The following is a 26285-nucleotide window of genomic DNA, read 5'->3' on the forward strand; positions in this document are numbered from 1 at the left end:
TCTCACAAACTTCAATGAACATTCTTTCTATATCCATCGAAAAGATTACTTATCACACCAGTTCAACCTATGACATGGTACACATTTGATCCTGTCATAAAAATGCTACCCAATTCAATTTTTTCGAAGAAGGTGGAAAGATGTTGAAGTCAATTTCCGACACATCTGACGCGCTGTGAGTAATTTTTAGCTCAGATACTCTTGCGAGATAATTGAAGGATGAAAAAATGTAGGAAGATTGAAGCTTGAAAGTCATGAATTTATTCAGGAACCAACCAAGAGATAGAATGAAATCCTGTTTCAAAAGCAGTTGCGAGCTTCTCAAGTAAGAAAAACAACAACTTCATCAAGGGAGACTTAAATATTATCCTTCAGGATCTGCGGTACGTGAAGATAATTGAACTTTTCCAAGAAAATAGTATAGCTTCATGGAAAATCGGTATTATTCTAAGATTTTTCATCCAAACGAATCTTATTCCAACGGAACAGCAAAAGTGGAATCTAAGATTATGTTAACCATTGAACGCATGTAGTGACGAGCATCCAATCCCTGAAAAATGTGCAGTATTATAAAGTTTACTAATCCATACAATTAATTTATCTCATGACATGAGAACTTGATTCATATGAATTCTTAGTGATGGATTATCAGTAATGTGTATTTATTTTTCCATGATGAAGGTGAGGAATAGAGGAAGGTTGCCTAAATTGTACCACTTTTTAAAATTTATTTTTTACTCACTTTAAAATGATCAATTTTTTCAAAGTTTGACTGTTATTCAAAGGATTGGTTGTTGAGGGAAGTAAATGTCACTTCTTTCAACCCAAATGGAGATATTTTGCTATACTGTGACACTTTTAGTGAAGTCATGCAGTCAGTACGATTTGGGAAACTAGTTGCCTAAATCGTACCCCCTGTTTCCTAAATCGTACCACCCTGATTATACCTTGAGATGAAATCAATTGAAAAACAGAAAACAGAAACAAATTCACAAAATATTTATTATTAATATTATACAATGACAATTTATGATAGATAAAACAAGTTTTTTATTGGAAATGCTTTTTCAGGAAAAAAATGAATTGTTTATTTGTTTTCTAAGAACAACATTTGTAACAAACATATTTCTTGATTCTCTTTTTTGTACCAGCACATTTTTCGTGAACCCAATTTTCACAAATTAAGCATTGTACCATATCCTCAACAGTTTTTTCTTCACATATTGAACAAAACCACTCTCGAGCATCCACTTCAATTATTACATCATTCTGGGTGGAAGATCCAGCTTGGTTTAGGAGTGCTCGATTATTTTCTCCATTCGACAAATCACTTTCCTGTGGTTCACTGGTTTTTGTGGATGTCTTCTTTCTTCCTGTGAACCTTCCTGGAGCCTTCTGATTAGTTTTGTTCAATTTCATTGTCTTAGGCAATGGTTTGATTTTCATCTGAAGCTCCTTTACCTTTTCCCTAGCAAGTTTCAGCTCATGCGCTAGTTCAATTTGATTCTTGTATGGGCTGCTTGTTAGGATTACAGCTTTCTGTATCTTTGGAGTAGAGCTACTCCTCCCTCTGTTTGGTATTGGAAGTGGGGAAATAGTTTCAATTGAAACATTGAGTTTTGAAATTGAATCGTTCGAACTGTTGAGAGAGTTTAGATTTTCATTTCTGTTAAAGTTTGAAGTTTCTTTGTCTAAATTATCACCTTTCTCTAGATTTTCTTCTGAAGATTTGTTGAGGCACTCGGCTGGCAGAAAGTCCTCCAACCTTCAAATCATCGCACATCCTCATTCTTTTAAATATGATTAAGGGTGGAACATACATCCCTGCTGCACTTGAACAACAAACAACAGTGGTATTAACACCTCTTTCTCCACTAGATATGGACCCAACAGCTCGCTTACCCTTCTCAGCTATCACCTTCTGACATTTGTTTTGTACAGTACTCACGCCTGTCTCATCAATGTTAAAAATAGAGGTAGCATCAATTTTATTCTCCTCTACAGTCTTTCTCAAAAGTACAAAAAATTCATTTACATTTTCTTTGGAAAATCCTTGAGCTCTAGCCAAAGATGTTGGCTGAGGCTCACGAAGTGAAATGTCCTTGTGGCGTTTCATAAAATTGTAGTACCATTTTTTCCCAGCGATTCTGCTCTCTTCATTGAATACATGGGGGATACAATTCCTCTCAGCAATTTGAAATGCTAGTCTACGAACGTCAGTTATGGTAAGCCCAAAAAAACATGCCTCCAGTTTCTTTATGTGTTCAACAAGCTGTTGTTCCACTTCAGGTGGTAATGTGGTGTGACGTCCCATTGATTTTTTCCCATCATTAGCAGTAATATTTTTTCCATCTAAATGACGCTTCAGAGTCGGTTTAGGAATTCCATATTGTCTGCAGCATTCGTTGAAACCGATGTCTCCGTTTCTATATGCAGCCAATGCTCTTTCCATGTCCTCTTCCTTCCAAGCTCCATACTTCCTTTTTGCCATTCTGAAACACAATAGTTAATTGTGTTTGTTTTTTTTTACATTCATTTGAATGGAAAACAAAGTAATTTCTATTAGATTTGGATAAGGAATAGTCTACTGTTTGTGCCTACATAACAAAAGTGGCAAGTATGGAGCATAGAATGCAATGGACTCCCAAATCGTACTGGTACGATTTGAGAGACCATTGTAGGTACGATTTAGGCGACTGGGTATCGCGGCAATCATAACGTTATTTCTAACCTTAAAAACACATGAAGACACGAGCTAGTCAATCAAAATACTCTACATTTTTGCTATTTTATCAAACTAAATCAAACTTGTATGAGTACTCACCTAGAGGGTCATGAAGGTCTTATCAAAAAAGTCCCAAAACACCACCAGCTAGCTCCAAAACAGTTAAACAATTTAAAAAACTTCGAGACAAATCGCACGTGCTCTGAAATTTATCCCACTGTTTCAATAATGGAGTAGTAACACATACAGCCGCGTGGGCGCTGCAATCACTCTAATTCACATAGAAATCAAGGTGGTACGATTTAGGAAGTGGTACGATTTTGGCAACTCTCCTCTAATACTTTTCAAGCTAGAACATTTTATCATAGAAGCTCAAACTTTTCTATTTAAAAAGTTTATTTTGTAGAAAGCAGAGCTGTTTCCATTACTAGCTCACATATTTTCGTCACTTACAAATCTATTCATTTTGGAGACATGAAATGAAAATTGATTGCCCCAGAAACATGTTATCTGCATGGAAAATACCCTGTAAGAGTGTGTTAAGTTTTCAAGAATCTAGAATTATCCCGGAAATTACCTACTTGAATACTGTAAGAAGTTGATAAATTTTGTGCAATACCCTAGCAGAGATCAAATGCTAATGAACTAAAACAGCGCACCTTTCTCTGTACATGTCGAAACATTCTGAAATCGTACAGTAACCTAGTGACTAGATTATTTAAAATAGGGTGAGTGGATGATAGGATATGACTACAAAGATGGTTGTTACGGAGAGATGTAACTCTTGCTGGCCTAGCTTGATCTACTTGAAAACAATTTTTGTTTAACATTTTTTTGTTCACTAAGATGTGAAATGAGATAATACCTTCACTATAATATATTATACAATACTATATATCTCATATAGAGTAAATTCTACACTCCTCGTGTAGGCATTATAGCTTTCAGGATAAGTTTAATGACATTTGGGAACATGTGAATTTGATAACAATGAACTGCTTCATTTGGGGGATGAAAAACCTCACGTTGTGAGCAATACATAACAATGGTGAATATCTGTGGATGACAGGCATACGTTGCAATAGCGTCGCCAATTCAATGTGGTGGCCTATAGCAGAATAGCACGTGCTGTTTCTCAATTGAATGTGAGGCCCACACTATTCCGTTACAATCTAATCCCTTCAAGCTCACAAGGCCGACAACTGAATTGCTACTAAATTGAATTTCTTGATACTTCATCCTCAGCACCCAAGTCCACTGGCAAACTCAATTATGTTCTCAACATTCCTAAACGGCAGGATCAGCAGAGAATAGATCACAATGTACCGTAGATCAAGGGGAAAAACATTTATCTATCCTCCAAACACCAAAACATGATGTCTAAACCTACAATACAATATTGTATTGTCATGAATGCTTGATTTTTCTATGAGGTTGAGCCATCAACCATGTTTACTTACTACAATATCAATTTTTTCAAGACATTCAAGAAAAGAGTACGGAGGACGGGAGCGGGACTATTTCAGATTTCATATATTTCTTTCTCGATTTATGTTGGTTCCACAATCACTACGAAATCAATAAATAACTCTTGTTGGAATAAACAGTGACAATTATTCAAAATATACAGAGTCATCGTAGCGAAGATATGATTGGCTATCGACGCCAAATTATTGATACACTCTAACCGAAACATGGTCAGAACTGACCTAAACCGAAACATCTGGTCTCACAGACCGAGTCTTGCTTAAAGTGTTATATTTGATATATATTCTACTAAATATGAATTCGAATATTTTTCGTTGGTAAATTCAAATTATAGTATAATGTATATTTCAGTGTCAAATTAAGTGATGGAAGAATAGAAAAAAAAATGGAAACATTGATATGTAATAAATGTATAATGTTGGATGTAAGAAAACACACAATACAAAAATCCGTGTAAGATATACTATCAGTTACTACTCAGAACAATAGTCATGGAGGAATATTTTATCAATATAGGCTTTAGAGCAAAACTGAAAAGTAATCATTAAAAATAATAATGTTTTTCATTGTTATCAAGAAACTTGTTTGAGCAAACGCTTTCAGCCTCCAGTTATTTTATTAGCAAGAAAAGTTCATAAATAAATATATCGGTCGGAATCATATATTTCGTCAAGCGAATTTTTATTTTGACACTTCATTGTGAAGCATCCTATTGATACAAGTTCCAAAGGCTGGGGCTTGTATGGTTGATAACTCATCCATTGTCATCAATTTTCCTAAACCATTGTTTTCGAAATTAGTTTTTCAGATAAAACGACATGTCAATAAAATACCGAAATAATGAAGAGAAAAACATTAGAAAAAAAATTGAATACTCAAAATATCTGTTAGTCGAAAAATTCTGTATTCTAGACCGGTAAAAAATAAACGTTATCCGAAAGATCCGGTAGCTGAGACCGGTACGTTTCCAATATATTGATGTTTACTTGATAACCGTGAGTTGGGGACTGACGAGCATTGTTGGAGAATGTTGAGGAATAGTGGGGGAGAAGGTATTAGAGCCTGTAGCAATTTTTGATTCACAATTTTGCCACTATAGAAAAAATAATTTTGCCTCTGGTCTCACAGACCGGTGTTTCGGTTAAAGTGTTAATTGAAAAATGTATTTTTTTGTAACATGCATTTATGATAAATACTGAAAGATGTATTTGGTTATAAAGATTTTTTTTGAATAACCAGTTAGGATTCGAATAGTATGATGAATAATGATGATCAAAATTGCAATACACTTTACGAGTATTTTGATCGTATTTTACGGTGAACATACTTATTATTTTTCTCGGAATTATTTGTTTTTTCCTTCTGTGTATAATTCCTAGATTTCCACTAACATACTGTTAACTATTCTCGTCTAGAATTGTGTCTGGGCACTCCAGGGATGATGACAGTATATATATATATATATTAATATATATATATATATATTATATATATATTATATATATATATATATTTAATGATATAATTTGAACATAGTCTAGCTCTAAATAGATAAAGAAAGTAATATAAGTACCCTTTTTGAAATCGTTTACTCAAATCTTGAGTAAAAAATACTTAGATTTATATTTTTATAAAAACACTCTATTCACATGGGCTACTTTTTAAATTAATGAAAACAACATAAAAATCTTGAAGCACCCTTTATTTTTAAAAAACTTTAAAATAGTTCAAGAACTAGTTTCGGTGATCACACCATCGTCAGGTTATAAAAAAAGTTGTATTTTTTCTTATTTATTTTTATTGAACATTTTTTTCATAACCTGACAATGGTGTGATCACCGAAACTAGTTGTTGGACTATTTTAAAGTTTTTTAAAAATGAAGGGTGCTTCAAGATTTTTATATTGTTTTTATTATATTTTTATTTATATTCAAGAGTAGCCCTAACGGAAAAAGTCAGATCTGACATTCTTTGACATTCCTCTACAATATTTCATGTTTGTGACCAACTCAATCCACATTCGTTAAACTAGCTCAAGTTCAGTGAAGATTGTAATAACAGCACTCACCTCAAAAGGTATAGCAAAGAGTCCGATAACGATGTCAGCCAGAGCCAGGTTAGCGATGTAATAGTTGGTGACACTGCGCATCCTCCTGCTCGACGCAATTACCCAGATAACGAGTCCGTTGCCCAGGACGGCAGCCAGCGAGATAGAGCCATAGCAGAACGACAGGAACAGCATCACTTCCAGGGGCACATCGTAGATCGGTTCTTCCACCAACGGAACCAAAGTGGTGTTGATCTCAATCATAATTTATTCTTATCTCCTTTTCACTTCACTAGATCTGAAGATTCAATGCAACTAGTACATCTAGTAGTTCTGTTTGGGTGAATAATCAACAGTTTGTCTCCCCTTTAGTAGACAAAAACTCTGAGTTGTATCAGTCAATGCAACTGGTATCCTATCTAGAAGTTCTGTTCGTATGAATATTTTAGTTTGTTCTTCTCTCTATTCTCCCACTTGATTGAACAGGGACTCTGGTGTTCATCAATAACGTACAGTGTAGTGTAGATTGTAACACTACAGTTCAACTCAGATTTAATCCAAGAGTCCTGGTTGTGCCAATATTGATACTGTATTTTGTTTGTTTGCTACCTTCAAAACGCGGTTCAATCAGTACTCTGCTTCTATAGATTGAGTTTGTGTTTATGACTGTAATATTGAATTCGAAAGCAGATGAGTCTTTGATACTAGAATGTATGATACCTGATACATGTTCGCGAAGTATCTTGTTTATTTCAAATTTCTATTTTTTTGAGAAAACGCCACCAATTATTCCATCTAATACTCACAGGTGCCTAACAAGAAAATTATAAATGATTATTCCCAGCATTCTTCAATTTTGCTGGAACAGTATAATTGAACGTTGATCGTAAGAAGCTTGTAATGGATTCTGAATTCTCGTTCGCTGTTGCTATTGGTGGAAAGGTTCCAGTTTGAATGATTTTGATTTCAATAATATTGAAGTTATTCTATAGATGTTTCGATAAGGTTTTGAATACTGTATAGGTTTGCTATTTTATTCAATGTCAATCAAATTCACTATGAACCGTTCCTCTTTCAGATTCAATTGAAATGTTGAATAGTTTGTTGAAAAGTAACAAAGTCTTTCAAGTAACTGGAATAGATATTTCCATCTCAGCATTTCCCCCATCCTCAACTAGTGTTTCACCGAATTTGAAGGAGTCGCTGGATGCAATCATTGTCTCTGGAGTTGAATTGAATCGCTAGTGACCTGGAACAATAGAAAAAAATCTTCATTAAAAATCAACCAAGTTTGTTCCAATCTGAAATCTGTGAAAAATTCACTGGTAATGAAGAAAAATTTATCAAGAAAGTTTACCACAGTGATTGGGACGATAGCATTCATGGGAGGGGTTGAGTTGGAATGAGGGTTGTAAACTTCTATGGCAAGTTTTGTTTCAATTTTCAACTTTGATACTTAACGAACGAAACTTAGTTCCTGTCTCCACCATGCAAAGTTTAGTGGATTGTGCAGAAATTGATGCAATTAGAAATTCAATGATCGATAATTTTGCAGAGTTTTACGTCTTAATAAGGAATTATAGAACTCCTCCTCCAATATTTACCAAGTAAATATAAGATACAAAACATATTCATCCTGAATATATCATACAAATTATTATTTATATGTAAGCCAGATTTCCCTCGAATTTTCAATGGAGTATCTGTAGTAGGATACTTTAGTTCACTCCAAGCTCCCAGTTATAAATTTGTTAACAACTTATTTCGTTCTGATTAGAACTCACTGAAGCTAAAATCAGAGAGATACGAATTTCTTGGAGAAGCGATACGCCACATTTAATTGGTCTCTATGGAGTTACTGCTATTTAACTCTTATTTATTCAACTGCTGAATGAACCAAGCTAACGAACGGGAACTACAATTGAATCTACCTGCAATAATCTACTCTCTACTAAGGAGTATGATATAGACTGTTTTAATGAGTTCAATTACAATATATATTTATAATTCTTAATAAGAACCACCTGAAAATGATGTATCATGCTCTAGCCAAATCAATTCTGCATTTTGGCATAGTTGTTTGGGGAGACTGTTTCAACAGTCATATTGCTGGATTATTTGTAGAACAAAATTGGTAATTAAAACTATATTAAGCACACCCCGGTTCTATCCAACGGATATGGTTTTTAGTGATTTTGAGGTCATGACTATACGTCAATTATACATGAAAACCGTAATTGAGTACTTAATAAAATATAGATCCGATTTTCCTCTCACAATAAACTCTACACTTAATTATTATAATCTAAGGGCCACTGCTAACAATTATGTAACCTATAACACTAATATTGGATGTATAACGAGGCAGTTAATTTAAATAGGTACTAAAATAATGAACCTCATACCAAAACACTTTCTCATGGACAATAAGGTCAGCGAAAAAACTAAACTGGATATAAAAAACTGGACATACAGTAATTTCTTCTTCCATTTGGATATATGACTCGAGATTTCTGCTCCAGCATTGTTTTTTCATTAGTTTTTTCATTTTTCAGTGGATTCGCTTACCTTTATTTTGCGTACCTATTCCTCTGTTTTCTTCCTTCCCCCATTCCTTCCTTCTCTATTTTCCTCATCACTTCTCTCTTCACTTCTTTGCCTGCCTATTACATGGGAAACCATAGTTGGCTAGGTATCTTCCTTTCTTTTTTCTCTTCTCCAACACACCCAACCACAAAGCCCATGGTTTTTTATATTTGTAACATTTTATTTTATTTTATTTGTTTTGTAATTCTTTGCTATTTTGTTTTGTCTTGTTTTGTGTGTTTTTAATTAATTGAAAAAATACTATTTTTATAGTGAATGAGAGAATGTACTCCTGTCTCATCTTATCTACCCCCTTAGATGAAGAAAAACGACATTCAACTATAATTAATGATTTTGAGAATTTTTCAATTTTTCTTACCGAGTTCAGATAAAGAGGTGCTTGTTACAAGATTAGGTGCTGGAACCAACATCAATATAGCCTATAACTGTATAGAGTTACTGTAGTAGAGTTACTCTAAAGATTTTTTGCTCTGAGTAGTATTTAAACAACCAATGTGAGTTGAATCGTAATCATTGTCGGAAACCACGTTGTTCAAGACCTTTTAATTTTAATTGTGAAACATGTTCCCAGATTAGAATCCTGCCATATAAACTACAGTTTATGTTTGGCTGTGAACGGGAGGCAAGCGCTTCAAAGGAGCTGCTTCCATAAACTTCAATTCCTTTCCAGAGCGGCAGAGACTGTGTTGTATATTTGCCACTATGGGTGTTCCTTGAAAAGCTCGCTGTTCTAATGCAATAACTCCTCGGCTTCTAGAGTTCGAGTCCCGTCTTATGATTTGAAGATGCTTCTAGTGTCACATGTCGCCTTTTCCAAAACAAGTACCGTATTATACGAGGCCTTGGAAATATAAGAATTTGACGTTGAAGTCAATACACTTGGTTTTGAAGCCAATAGAAAATTCCATTCATTCCATATCCTTGAAGAGTAAAATATTAAGGGTTTGATTCAGAATGAGAAAGAAAACTTTAAAAGCTCACAAATAGCACCTTGTGATAGAAATTATATTAGACTGAAATATAAAATTGTCACAATATTACCTTAATCAATCATTAAAAATTCAATCATGATGCATGGAATTTCATATTCCAACGTTTAGTTCATATTAAATCAATGGAAGAATACATTTTTTTTTATTCTTGCGTTCAAGGTTCATCTTCGAGATCATGGATTTCAGTAGCCCGTGAAAAAATGTCTTACGCTTCTACACTAATAATAAGCCTATTGACTAAAGCAAAACTCAACCTTTCTTCCGACAAATCATCAAGCTGGCATTCATCTATTTTAAGTATGCCATTGTAATATCACTGGAAAAAAAATGTCACCAAGATTCTCACATTTTTCAGATTCTAATTATTATATTTCTTAGGATTTTTTCCCATAGTCGGGAATTTTTCTCTTATTTGTAGTTATTGGAGTTCATAATGAATAAAAGCTCCAATGTCATTGCATAACGACTCTATACATACGATCTAGATTTTAAATTATTCATAGAAAATTCGCAGTATGACTTTTGAAGATTCTGAATGAAATAGTGAGCCAGGACTAGTAAGTGTGAATGGGATTTGTTGGAAATTCAGCTTGTTATATAGAACAGTATATGGTACATTATATTCATCCAATAGTTATTTAGTGTGATTATTTAGTAATATTATTATACTCCCGTTTTAGTAATACAGTTTAATACATTTATCCGTCAAAAAAGCAAAAGCATACTTCTTCAATGCTCAAACTCATAACTAGTTTTGTTAAATACCTCATGATGCAGTACACATGTAAAGAACACTCACCTATAGAGGGAAGATAGGATGGAAAAGTTTTAACAAACACTACTCCGAATTTGAGCTTGAAATACCAAACATTCTAAAACAAATTATTGGTAACCAACACATTTTTTGCGACTTATTCAGCTCAAAATTCTTCACAAACTAAAGTGTAAAATTTTGTACTTTATTTCAATTTTATCACATATAGTTTCTCGCATTTTGCAAGTGCTTATTGTTCCAATAGCAAACTCTGATAAAGAGCGCAGACAGTTTGTAGTCTACTGAGCGTAGATAATGCATGTTCATTTTTCTTCCGTCAACACGTTTGGCATATCGCTTTCCAACGAACTGTTGATCTTTTATTATGGTAAGAAAAACTGAACACCAGTACGTCGAAGTTTCTTGAGTCGACCTTTCTGAGGCGTCAACATACAATGTCAAGAAGTACTGATAATCATGTTTGACACTGATAGGATGACGTGCTGAAGGATGACACTGACAATTTAGCTAGGATTCACTCCAAATCGTCAGCTTTCCTCATGAGAAACTGCTTCTCATAGAAATATTGCAGACAGTTTGAAGATAAGAGCGCAGTAAACAACACTTGTCTGCCAATTCAACTGTGATTAATCCCTGCGATTGGTTGATTACTTCATCTTGATGAAACATGTTGATAAACAATTAAGCGGGGGAGTGATTTTGTGATGATTAGGATGCATATTGGATTGGAGCTATGAATGATGGCATACCGCATTGTTGACAAACAATCAAGATCAGTTGGTGGGTGAAAGATAATCTACATAAGATGATGTCACGGTGTCAAATTTATTGTGATGTTGTATGTAGGTCATGCAGTTTGAAACATGGAGGAAACAGGCATGAAGGAGCAAGGAGACAGACTTGTCATAATACATTTTGCTATGTTCTGAACAGTTTAAGTACTTGGAAAAGTTCATATATCTTTCCTTGCACAACAACAAACAAATTCTATAACAAACAACGGTTCTTTTGAATTATATTTATCTATGATAACATGTAAACGATACAATTCCAAGTAGATTAATAAAACTTGTAGTACCCATTCATTGAAACATTTTAAAACCTTAAAAAAATTAACGTTGGAATGTTTTAATGTTTTTGAAATGTTTTGATAGAAGGGTAATACAAGTTTTATGTTGTTTTTATTAATTTGAATAAAGTAGCCCATATGAGTGAAGTGTTTTAATTCCAAGTAGTTATTCAACAAAAGTTTGAATAATATACATTATGTTCACAAGGATGACTTTAAGCCCAATGACGCATCCACTCTAAATGCATAGTGGGAGCCCCGCGAAAACCTAGTTAGACCTTTTTTTGGAATTCGTTTTTAAGCCCCCCAAAGAATAATATTCAGTCTGCGCCCACCTGTGGACACCTCTGGGTTTTTTTGCCTCTGGTACCTCTAGTGACATATTAATATACATCAATTGGATATTATTAGAGGATGTTGAATGTGAAAATTAGTAATCTCAAAGTTTGATTAGAATAGCCTTGTAAAAAAGAACTTGAAAATATTCTCTAAATCACTAATTCAAATACATAAGATAATTATTTGCTTGTATCTAGCTTTCAAGGAATCTCTTATTGTAAATTGCAGAAATAAGTATCTTGGACACAAATCTCATCTTTAACAACTTAAAATAGGAAGCATTGAATACTATTGTCAATATTATTTTATAGTACTGAATATTAAGGCACTGAACAAGCTTTTCTATCCACGGTTCATTGAGTTTCTCACTTTAAATTCTGGACTCTGTTGCAATACTCATGATAATTACTCACTAGTTATACAGTATTAAAATTTATTCAATCTGTACTAGCCTCAACACTAGAAATATTTGTTGCAATTGAATGAATTGGATTGAACAATTATTGAGAAATTGAAATTGTGAAATATTTTTATATTTGTATTTCAGTTCAGTATAATATCTAACTGAAAATTCGATAATTTATTCGTTCTGGAATTCTTTAAATGAATTGGAAGTTGGCAGCAGACTGTTGCAATACTGTTCCACTCTCAATTCGAGAGAATTTTTATCACTGCACGTTATTTGATTTTCCAATTCACGTGAATAGTTTTCCGCACGTTCTGGCCATAACCCTTCCCATTTCCCGGCTCATTCAGATCTAATAATTTCCTTAATAGCTTCCTCTTCTTTGTGTAGCCTAATATTAGGGACGCAGCGTTGAAGACAGTTTTGACAATTGTACAAGATGCTTCATCTAGATTGGACAAAGTTAAGTGCTCATCTGTTATACTGTGCTTGAAACTTTGCTTCAAGAAGACTGAGACAAAAAGTACAAAGTTTGATTTAAGATCTGAGCGCAGTCTTTTGTAGAAGTTCAACTTCTGCACCAAATCAGGGAGTATTTCAGAACATTATTGTATGAAGTTGTTGAATTAAATCCTTGATAGTTAACTACGTGTAGTGCTTGTCTTTTTCAGAGCAGAACAATATTCATTTCAGAATCTGGTGCATTGAGACTAAGTTGGTACAGTTTCATGATTATATTGTTTGTGATTCAGTTTATCATGCAGCATAATTATTGCAGCTAAAGTGCTACAGCTCCATCTTCTTGTTCATTACGGTGCAGTGTTGAATTGAATTAAAATTCATGGTAAACCTTCTCGAATAAATCACCAAGCAAACACACAATTAAATGCTCAACTATGAACAACAATAAATCATTGACAAAGCTCAGCTTCAAAATCTAATTAGAGTACTTCATTCAAATTGCTTTCCAAGGACTTACATTAACAAATCGGATAGAACCTGAATTGAATCCCCGAGGAAACGCTGTAATAACGGAATTTTCACATCACACTATTAATTTTAACACTCTTCCATTAAACTATTAATGTCAATTTCAATTTTATTGATGTCATGCATTGTACAATAATACAATATTGACACAAGTCAAATACATAGTCACATTGTAATTTTTTTGTAAATTTTGTATGTTGAATGTATTGTATCATAGTACAGATATTTGAAGAGATCAAGTCATCTTGGGAAAAAAATTAAGGAGAAAATAAATTGAATTTAAGGAGACCATCAGGTTCCAATCAATCAGGTGCGTTCTGAAAACACCAGATCTGAGCCAGCCAGGTCACTCGATATCATTATTACCATTATTTTATCAATCATTGAATCATATCCATCATCTACTATCAATTCTATTGAATCCAAAAAATCAAAATAATAACCATTCAATAAAAAAAGTGATTTAACTTCAGGCTAGTTAGATGAAACGAGCCGTTACAGTAGGATACAATTCATATATAATTCTATTGGCAGTTACTATTTTATTTTACTCATGAGAAGCCTTTTAAAATGACTTTCAGAACAAATCTGGATTCTCACAAATCTGAATTGAATTTAGGCTCGAAGCAATTCAACAGTCGCCTATCTCTTGTTTGTCATTGTCGGAATAATATTTCTTACCACTAGATATTTGGTACATAACTGTTACCAACCAAGTTCAACTTGAATAACTTGAAAACTTGGAGGAACCCCTGATGTTATTTCTGTTTTTGTTCTCGTTTAATGTTGATGTCAAATAATATTGTAGTTCTTGACTTGTAACATTCCATGCTAGCCCAAGTAGGTATAGTTGGTTGAAGAAAGCAGGCCAGCAGCTTCTTGAGGAAGAACATTCAACTTGGAATCACTCTGGGACGGAGTCCTCTCGCCTTGTTAAGTCCAACAAAATTTGCATTTAGAAACCATTCTCACTTGTTTCAATGGTGCGTGCCGTTGAATTGTCTCGGGGAACGGGTCTCCACATTTCAAGACAACATTGGTGGGGGCGGAATCCCCAACAACTCAACTGTTAAATAGAGAGGCACGCTTAATAGTCCAAAGTGTCATCAACGTATATTTCACAGGACTCAACGAGGTTAAAGAGCAGTGAGTCTGAAACTCCTGATGTTATTGTCTGAATAATTATTGTGGCGGGAGAAAGTCTAGTAAATAGCATCAGTTGGAGCCTGGGGAGGTGGGTTTAAATGCTGCGCAATTTTTCTTCAGTGCTTCTGTACCTTTTTTTATCAACAAAGCAGGAGTTTTTCAATGACGTAGGGTAGGTGTGAACCATCATTATCACAATCAAAAATGCCCCCGAATAATAACTATAATAAAAATCATCGTAATCAAAGGAAGAAAGGAAGCCAGTTCGTTTCATTTTAGAAATTCAAACTGCGCTGGAATTGAGATTGAAAAGCGCTCGGTTTTCTATGACCCAGTTCTAGTTTCAGGTTCCCATAAAATGTTATGACTTGCTTTGTGTATAAATTGGGAACTATGCTGATTGTGGTGGCTATTCTGGAAGCCAGCTTGAATAAATGATTTTGTGGGATTTGGATTTCAATGTTCAACTTTATCAGGTGGATTAAGCTTACTTCTTATATAATCCAGTTATTTTCGTTCTCTACTCATGATCTTCGTCACCAATATTAGCCAGGGCCACACTTATAATGCAGCGTTCCGATCCTTTCAATTTTCAATATTAATTTATGAGGTTGAAAACAAATAGAGTGAGAAAAATAATAATAATGGAAAAACACAATACCTGAAGATCAAAGCATGATAATAAATTGTAAGTGAAAGAAATGCAAAAGCAACATATTAAAGACTAACAAGAGGTTGAAGAATGAACAGTGGGAGTAGAAGTGTGGTATCGTAGTAAACGTTCCTTCCACCTTCCACCACTACAAAAGCCCACCTATACGATCAGCGCCCTCAGACGGCTACTAGAGGAACCAACTACTACACCTGTCAGGCTTTCGAGTTGGAAAGAGATAAGGAAACCACCATAACCCCCTCAGATATTAAATTGTGGTGTTGTGGAGGGTGGTAGTGGTACAGATTCTATAAAATGATGGATATGTGATGTGTGGCATGCACCATCCTCTGTTATCACTGATCATTAGTGATCGGGTCGGGGTAGGATCGGAAAGCTGCAGGAGTAGTGTGGCCCAGGATTTAAATACGAAGCAGAAGTAACGTACGTTTTGTTGTGAGTGATCATATAATTTGAACTCTTCAGTTTTGAGTGTCGAAAAATTTGGTATTTGATTCGATAATTGTAATTGCAAATTCAAAATGAAGTGAAAAAGAATTGAAGATAAAACGATTGGAGAACTGAAATTGAAATAGAATGCCAAATTAATTATCATGACAGAGGTAAATCAACTATCATGAAGGCTAACTCAGATCGAAATTGTTTTGAATATTTCAAATTCTATCTGATTGAATGCGCAAATATTACGGGATTATGATATCATTGTTATTTTTAGTTGTTCTTATTTATACGCTCAACTCCATTTGAGGAATACCTGTACTAGATAAACCTCACTCATAAATCAAATCAAATATCTTTTTATCCACAAAAACATAATAGAAATTTATAAAATTCATTTAAACATTTATTAATGAATACTCTTCACAAAGACTTGAGTCTGTGAGCTGAGAGTGAGCTCTTTCAAGTTGATTAAGATTATGTTCTCATGTTTTGTACATATTATAATTAAAACTATTATAACATTCTTGAACTGAAAAATAAAGGGGGCTTCGTAAATGAAGAGTGATGAATATCCCTCCATAATAGGAAATTTCAGTACATGATTGAATAAGTGTATTGATTAATATTGACTTCGTTATATCACACCACGTCAATCATGAATTAATTACATCTCAATCAAATATGACCCATAATTCCATCTTGAGTGCAGTTTAAGAATAATCTGGTAAAATGAGTAGATTATGTTCTCGTGGAGTGAGATATTCTTATTCTATTCAATTAATCTTTTTTTTTGTATTCAAGTATGAGGATTGGAGTTAAATATTATTGAATGAATTGCGTTCTATTGAAAGGGTTGAAGTGATTGAAGAGCTATTTTAACTAAAAATTTTATTAACATTTTTATTCTACCAACTGAATAATATCCAACGATGGACCACAAAATTTCAAATACGGTATATAGTGATAGTATACAGCTTCAGAGTATACTTATGTAGTATATAGTCTAGTAGAGATTGCTGCATTCACTTATATGATCCCTCATATTCTCTAGAAAAGTCCGGAGGGGCTCACATATTAGCATATTATTATCATGCATATACGAGATTCTCCTGTTTCTGGAGTAGCCTATCTACCAAATATGATAATTCTCACGCTTTGAGGGGATTGGTCAGACACCCTTTGCTCTATTTTGCTCAACTAACTTTATATCCACTTTCTCGGATAAAATACTAAACAAAAAACCACTTGAGAGAAATTCTTCTGGCGCTATATGGAACCATTCACAGATAACTAATAATAATGATAACTAAAATAGTAATAATTATTACTATATATTAACTAATAATAAAGATAACTAAATCGTAGAGATAACTATTGATTGTGATTTGAAGTTGGAGATTAGTTATTAAAAATGTTAGCTTGGAATATATTCCTTCATCTAAATGGTTTGAGTCTATAGTTTGTCATGTTAATTCCGATGAATGTTTTTGACATCGAATTCTTATTTATATTACTGTATATATTTATTTATTCACAATAATTGTCACATATGTGATACTGTGATATGGTGAACTCCATTAATCTGGTTCTGAACAAACAAATCAATCAATAATAGCTACCATCAAGTTCAAATCATTGGGAGAAATTAATGATTCACTATCAATTCGTTCCTGATACTTGATTCTATACTTCTCGATTTCTGAGCTATCATAATATATTAATATATGATATATATATAATATATAACATGATTATATATATATATACATCAATATATAAATATATATTTATGATATATATAAAATCATATATATATATATATATATATATATATATATATATATATATTTATATTATGGATGTGTAATAATAAGTCTCTCCATTGAAATCTAGTTTATCTCAGATTTTTCAACTCATCCATTACTGTACCTCAGATTCTGTTCCATTACTGTACTCATGATAATAAATTAATGTAAAATTATTCATCATATTAAAGAGAGTTCAATATGATAGTAATTTGTAAGCAATATTGAGTAATGTAAATTTATAGAAGAATAGAGAACTCATTGTATAAATCTGCTTAAAGCAGAATTGGAGTAGTGTCTACAGTTCCATTCAACAGATTCTTCAAATTCAATCCCCAAAATGGAGGCTCTCATCCAGAAACAACGTTCTAAAATCGAAAGTCGTGGTCCAATTTCGAAGATTCTATATGTGCAGTAACTAGAAGTCGAAAAGCGATAGTATAAGTCTAAATGATACTATCATCTGGTTCAGTAGCCCATATGAGGGACGTTCACTACAGAATTCGTAAGGTCATCTGTGAGCTGCATTCAGAAGTGATATAATATTGGGATATTCCATTAACTGGTTCAGTGCGTCGAAGTAAGGAGAGCGTTCGGATAACACCGCTTCCAAGGGTGAATGTGGGCAATCGATAGTCCGAAACTGAACTGACAGCATTATCTATTGATGCTTCCCATTCTACTAATACTGCTAGTTTGAAGTGAAAGTGACTGTAGCTGCCAAATGCACTGACCGCATGTCGCTCACACTTCGACTTATCCGATATGTGTGATCATCACTGTCTCACTCTCACATTTCAAGTTATACGACATGTGATCATCAATGTCTCTCACTCTCACACTTGGGGTTGGACGAGATGTGTGATCATCACTGTCTGACGATCACACTTATACGACATTTGATTGTCTCTCACTCTCACACTTTGAACTATACGACATGTGTGATCATCACTGTCTCACTCTCACTCTCACTTCGTGTTATACGACATCTTATCTTCACTGTCTCATTCTGACATCTCGGGCTGTACGACAAGTGATTCTCTCTCTCACTCTCTCTTCCTCTCACACACACTCTCTCTCTTTCTCTCTCTCACTCTCTCTCTTTCACACACACGCATTGACTGAACGATAGGACATATATTCTCAAATTGAGGCGAATGACGCGCCTGTGGTACCCGATGCTCGGTTTGGCCACGCATACAAGTGACCTGTGATGAGGTGAGCCATTGTCACCCATTGATGCTTTGTCACCTATTCGGTGACATTTCGATGGGCCTGATGTGTCCCAAGAGTGTGCCTTATGTCTGGAATCTAAAAGTGATTGATACTGTGAATTTGATTCTAGGAATATAAGATATCTCTGAAATCTGAATATCAATACTGTGAAACTCTGACTCCTGAAAATGCAATATACTATATCACTAAATGATTAATAGGTGATGAATACTCAATGATCACTGAATGATGAATATCACTAAATGATGATGAATAAGGCATCAAAATTTGTCTTCTCTACAAATCCGTCTGAAAACTACTACTTTTATCCAAATCTATTTCTTATCTATTTTTCTGATGATGTATTTTGAAATAATAGCTGATTTTTTTTAAAATGACTCTAATAATGAATGAATATTTATTGATAAAATTCGACAACCCTCAATTGTCTAATTATAATACATACTGGACTGCATTTTGACAACTTAAGGCTGTTAAAAGGCTGAGAATAAACTTTCTACTCGTGATATTTTTCAAAGTTTTTCGATTTGTATATCATCAAGCTATCAAAATGAAAAGTTTTCTCAGGAAAACATTTTTTCCGATCATTACTTTTTGAGATATGAGCGCCTGAAATTTGAATCTTTGGGACAGAACATTCAAAATTCGGTAAGATATAAATCCATGAGATTCAGAGGATGGATTCACCATGGTATTGTTGATCTATTAAAACAAAAATTTAAAAATATCAATTTTTGAAGAAGTTATTCAATTTACCAAAAATAAACCAAACAAAAGTTATTTTTGCCTATTTCCAGTGAATTGAATAACTATCTTAAAAAAGGATATTTTTAGAAAATTTTTGTTTTACAAGATCAACAACACCATGAAGAATTTATCTTCTAAATCTCATGGATTCATCTCTTATCGAATTTGAAATGTTCTGTCCCAAAAATAAAACTTTAGGCACTCATATCTCAAAAAGTAATGATCAGAAAAATGAAATTTTCCTGAGAAAACTTTCCATTTTGATAGCTTGATGATCTACAAATCGAAAAACTTTGAAAAATATCACGAGTAGGAAGTTTATTTTTAGCCTTTGCAGAGCCTTAACTGTATTCCCTTTCCTTGGAAACAATTTTCCGTAATACTGATAATTGTTCACAATCCTCCAGTAGACTCCAATGATTACTGCAGCTAGTTTCTATCTCTGGTGTTACACAATCAGTACTGAATTAACACTATAACAAAATACATTATTTGGTATTATCAGAGAGAAGATAGAAGGATATAGATATATTTTTTATCTCTGGTATCATAGCCAATCAATCACCAACATCTACACTATATCACTCTAGTTGTTTTTTCAAATATGAAGGTGCACTGTGTAAGCACTGTGTAAGTATCATGCGAGGTACTCATATTTCACAAATAATAATAGCTTATGGGAGTAGTTATAATCAGCACTGAATTATCTCTCATAGACACTACACCACCGACATACCGTACTACTAAAGTTTCTAATGAAGCTCTTCTTCAATAAATCTCCTCTCATGTTATTATGAGCTCTTCTTCACCTTCATTCCACCTTACCTTGCCAAGCGCTCATATATTTAACAAAAAATGAGAGAAAAGTATCCGATATATTGGAGCCATGAGAGATAGATTATCGAACTGTATTTACTGCAGTGAGATTCACTTCATACTGTCAAAATATGAATAATATCCAACCAACAATCACTCAATCAATCCTGACAGATTGAAGAGAATCTCACTATAGAGAAAAGCGATCCATTTCTTCTTGGAAATAAATCAGTGGTTTTTTGACAATTTCTTAGTCTTTTTCATTCAATATGAATAATTACCACAGTATCAACTTCTCAACTACTGTACACAAAAAGTGAAACTACTACACCTGTCAGGCTTTCGAGTTGGAAAGATATAAGGAAACCACCATAACCCCCTGAGATATTAAATTGTGGGGTTGTGTAGTGTGGTAGTGGTACAAATTCTATAAAAAGATGGATATGTGTGGCATGCACCATTCTACCTCTGTTATCACTGATCATAGGTGATCGGGTCGGAATAGAATCGGAAAGCTGCAGGAGTAGTTAGATACGAAGCAGAAGTAATGTACGTTTTGTTGTGAGTGATCATATAATTTGAACTCTTCAGTTTTTGGGTGTCGGAACATTTGGTATTTGATTCGATAATTGTAATTGCAAATTCAAAATGAAGTGAAAAAGAATTGAAGATAAAACGATTGGAGAACTGAAATTGAAATAGAATGCCAAATCAATTATAATGACAGAGGTAAATCAACTATCATGAAGGCTAACTCATATCGAAATGGTTTTGAATATTTCAAATTCTATATGATTGAATGCGCAAATATTACGGGGTAGTGATATCATTGTTATTTTTAGTTGATCTTATTTAAACGCTCAAATCCATTTGAGGAATACCTGTACTAGATAAACCTCACTCATAAATCAAATCAAATATCTTTTTATCCACATAAACATGATAGAAATTTATAAAATTCATTTAAATATGTATCATTGAATACTCTCCACAAAAACTTGAGTCTGTGAGTGGAGAGAGAGCTCTTTCAAGTTGATTGAGATTATGTTTTCATGTTCTGTACATATTATAATTAAAATTATTATAACATTCTCAAACTGAAAAATAAAGGGGGCTTCGTAAATAAAGGGTGATGAATATAATATCCCTCCATAATAGGATATTTCAGTACATGATTGAATAAGTGTATTGATTAATATTGACTTCGTTATATCACACCATGTCAATCATGAATTAATTACATCTCAATCAAATATGACCCATAATTTCATCTTGAGTGCAGTTTAAGAATAATCTGGTGAAATGAGTAGATTATGTTCTCGTGGAGTGAGATATTCTTGTTCTATTCAATTAGTCTAATTTTTTCTTTATTCAAGTATGAGGATTGGAGTTAAATTTTAATTGAATGAATTGCATTCTATTGAAAGGGTTGAAGTAATTGAAGAGCTATTTTAACTAAACATTCTATTAACATTTTTATTCTACCAACTGAATAATATCCAACGATGGACCACAAAGCTTCAAGTACGGTATATAGTGATCGTATACAGCTGCACAGTATACTTATATTGTATAGTATAGTCTAGTAGAGATTGCTGCATTCACTTATATGATCCCTCATATTCTCTAGAAAAGTCCGGAGGGGCTCACATATTAGCATATTATTATCATGCATATACGAGATTCTCCAGTTTCTGGAGTAGCCTATCTACCAAATATGATAATTCTCACGCTTTGAGGGGATTGGTCAAACACCCTTTGCTCTATTTTGCTCAACTAACTTTATATCCACTTTCTCGGATAAAATACTAAAAAAAAAACCACTCGAGATTAATTCTTCTGGCGCTATATGAAACCATTCAAATCATTATGTATCAATCGTAGAGATAACTATTGATTGTGATTTGAAGTTTGGAGATTAGTTATTAAAAATGTAATTCAGGAATATATTCCTTCATCTAAATGGTTTGAGTCTATAGTTTGTCATGTTAATTTCGATGAATGTTTTTGACATCTAATTCTTATTTATGTTACTGTAACATATTGTGATACTGTCAGAAAATTCCCAACTATTCGTATTATTTATTCAAATTATGTACTCAACATGGTGAACTCCATCAATCTGGTTCTAATCGATCAAATAAATAATAGCTACCATTTAGTTCAAATAATTGAAAAATATTAATGATTATAACTATCAATCCGTTCCTGATTCTCGTTTCTATACTTCTCGAACTCTGAGCTACCCCCATAAATGAAATTATATTTATATTATGTGGATGAATGTGTAATAATAAGTCTCTCATATTGAAATATCGTTCATCTCAGATTTTTCAACTTATAAGCATTACTGTAATTCAGATTCTGTTCCATTAATATACTCATGATAAAATTTGAATGTCAAATTATCTACCAATATTGAAAACAAATCAATATGCTAGTAAGTTGTAAGCAATATTAAGCAATGTACATTTATGAAAGAAAAGAGCTCATTATATAAATCTGCTCAAAGCGAAATTCACGTAGTGTCTACAATTCCATTCAACAGATTCTGTGAATTCAATCCTCAAAATGAAGGGTTTCATTCAGAAACAACGTTATGAAATCGAAAGTCGTGGTCCAATTTCGAAGATTCTCTACGTGCAGTAACTAGAAGTCGAAAGCGATAGTAGAAGTCGAACTGATACTATCATCTGGTTCAGTAGCCCATATGAGGGACGTTCCTTACAGAATTCGAAGGTCATCTGTGAGCTGCATTCAGAAGTGATATTATATTGGGATATTCCATTAACTGGTTCAGTGCGTCGGAGTAAGGAGAGCGTTCGGATAACACCGCCTGCACGGGTGAGTGTGGGCAATCGATAGTCCGAAACTGAACTGACAGCATTCTCTATTGATGCTTCCCATTCTACTAATACTGCTAGTTTGAAGTGAAAGTGACTGTAGCTGCCAAATGCACTGACCGCATGTCGCTCACACTTCGACTTATCCGATATTATGTGTGATCATCACTGTCTCTCACTCTCACATTTCAAGTTATACGACATGTGATCATCAATGTCTCTCACTCTCACACTTGGGGTTGGACGAGATGTGTGATCATCACTGTCTGACTCTCACACTTATACGACATATGATCACCATTGTCTCTCACTTCGAACTATACAACAAGTCTCACTGTCTCACTCTCTCTTACACTTCGGGTTATACGACATGTTATCTTCACTGTCTCACTCTGACATTTCGGGCTGAACGACAAGTGATTCTCACTCTCTCACACACGCATTGACTGAACGATAGGACACAGATTCTCGAATTGAGGCTCATCATTCTCTGTGGTATTCGATGCTCGGTTTGGCCACGCATACAAGTGACCTGTGATGAGGTGAGCCATTGTCACCCATTGATGCTTTGTCACCTATTCGGTGACATTTCGATGTTCTGATGTGTCCCAAGTGTGTGCCTAATGTCTGGAATCTAAAACTGATTGATACTGTAAATTAGACTCTAGGCATATAAGATATCTCTGAAATCGGAATATCAATACTGTGAAACTCTGACTCTTAAAAATGAATATACTGTATCACTAAATGATTAATACGTGATGAATACTCAATGATCACTGAATGATGAATATCACTAAATGATGATGAATAAGGCATCAAAATTTGTCTTCTCTACAAATCCGTCTGAAAACTACTACTTTCATCCAAATCTATTTTTTATCTATTCTTCTGATGATGTATTTTGAAATAATGGCTGAAATTTTCTAAAATGACTCCAATAGTCTAATGAATTAGTATTCATTGCTAAAATTCTATTAACTTAAATTGCTAATTATAATACATACTGTACTGCATTTTGTTAACTTAAGGCTGTGAAAAGGCTGAAAATAAACTTTCTACTCGTCAAAAGCTTAAAAGTTTAAAGTTTGTATTCTTCAAAGTTTTTCGATTTGTATATCATCAAGCTATCAAAATGAAAAAGTTTTCTCAGGAAAACATTTTTCTCCGATCATTACTTTTTGAGATATGAGCGCCTGAAGTTTGAATCTTTGGGACAGAACATTCAAAATTCGGTAAGATATAAATCCTTGAGATTCAGAGGATGGATTCTTCATCTATTAAAACAAAAATTTACTTAAAATATAAATTTTTGTAGAAGTTATTCAATTTACCAAAAATAAGCCAAACAAGAGTTATTTTTGGTTATTTTCAGTAAATTGAATAACTATCTTAAAAATTGATATTTTCAGAAAAGTTTTGTTTTACTAGATCAACAACACCATGAAGAATTTATCTTCTAAATCTCATGGATTCATCTCTTATCGAGTTTGAAATGTTCTGTCCCAAAAATTAAAACTTTAGGCACTCATATCTCAAAAAGTAATGATCAGCAAAAAAATTTCTGAGAAAACTTTTCATTTTGATAGCTTGATGATATACAAATCGAAAAACTTTGAAAAATATCACGAGTAGGAAGTTTATTTTTAGCCTTTGCACAGCCTTAACTGTATTCCCTTTCCTTGGAAACAATTTTCTGTAATACTGATAATTGTTCACAATCCTCCAGTATACTCCAATGATTACTGCAGCTAGTTTCTATCTCTGGTGTTACACAATCAGTACAGAATTAACACTATAACAAAATACATTATTTGGTATTATCAGAGAGAAGATAGAAGGATATAGATATATTTTTTATCTCTGGTATCATAGCCAATCAATCACCAACATCTACACTATATCACTCTAGTTGTTTTTTTCAAATATGAAGGTATTCTTGCACTGTGTAAGTATCATGCGAGGTACTCATATTTCACAAATAATTATAGCTTATGGGAGTAGTTATAATCAGCACTGAATTATCTTTCACAGACACTACACCACCGACATACTACTAAAGTTTCTAATGAAGCTCTTCTTCAATAAATCTCCTCTCATGTTATTATGAGCTCTTCTTCACCTTCATTTCCACCTTACCTAGCAAGGCGCTCATATTTCATAAAAAATGATAGAAAAGTATCCGATATATTGGAGTTACGAGAGATAGATTATCGAACTGTATTTACTGAAGTGAGATTGACTTCATCCTGTCAGAATTTCTTGAAAATAACATCCAACCAACAATCATTTAATCAATCCTGACAGATTGAAGAGAATCTCACTATAGAGAAAAGCGATCCATTTCTTCTTGGAAATATATTTTCCAATTCTACTCCAATATGGGATCTGATGAAGTAATGTTTCCATTGTTCATAGAATAAACAGAATCACGGTAGCATATTGTTTTTCCTGGAGCCTACATTTTCTTGAAAAGTCTGTATGGGGTAGTATGATTTTGACAGTCCCCGTGGACATGAAAAACATCTTCCATTGCTAAATGAGTCCCGACCACTCAATAGACGTACTTAATGCACTCTCAATGACGTATGGTTTTCAAAAACTAATGGGAATTCCAGTTCTGTACCAAAAACCACAGTAGCTAATAAAACACTGATCAAGTGTTTTTTGAAGAGTTGCCACTATTTGCGCAAAAACTCAAAACAATTTGCACATTGATTGGTTTTTGAATTACGTCTCCTGGCGTTTCGCTCTGAAAATGCCAATCAGTTATCCTATCACAGCTTCGCGTTTTGTTCCTGATAAGTTTGTTTGAATCGAGCGTTCAATAACAAGTATTTCAACGAGCCAATCAGAGTAAGTTATGAAAGTGCGACAGCAGTTGAATACAAATAAATTATTATTGATTACTGGGTCGTCACTTGTCGATGGTGATTCATTTGAAACAAGTAAAAAAAAAGGGAGAAATTTCCAATGATTTGAGTCTTCTTTCATATTTAATATCTTTGCTACTGTATACTGCTACTTTGGTACTGTATGCTGTATTGAGTATTTGATGAATTCATAAATATATATGCTATATGATACGATTCATTCTATTGTAATCATATTTAGGTAGATAACAGGTAGATTCCATCAAA

At 33.6% G+C, this 26285-nt stretch overlaps 1 protein-coding gene across 1 annotated transcript in view; it reads right to left on the reverse strand.

The window, feature by feature from the left end:
• The window catches only part of LOC111054016 (tachykinin-like peptides receptor 99D), a 128470-nt gene that overhangs the window by 48791 nt on the left and 53394 nt on the right, over positions 1–26285 (reverse strand). The window contains exon 2 of the mRNA XM_039437630.1: positions 6282–7509. Within this exon, the coding sequence (XP_039293564.1) occupies positions 6282–6524 (243 nt within the window). The 5' untranslated portion in view covers positions 6525–7509. The remainder of the gene's footprint in view (positions 1–6281; positions 7510–26285) is intronic.

Source organism: Nilaparvata lugens, chromosome 11 (genome assembly GCF_014356525.2).
Source record: "Nilaparvata lugens isolate BPH chromosome 11, ASM1435652v1, whole genome shotgun sequence".
Classification (NCBI taxonomy): Eukaryota; Metazoa; Arthropoda; class Insecta; order Hemiptera; family Delphacidae; genus Nilaparvata; species Nilaparvata lugens.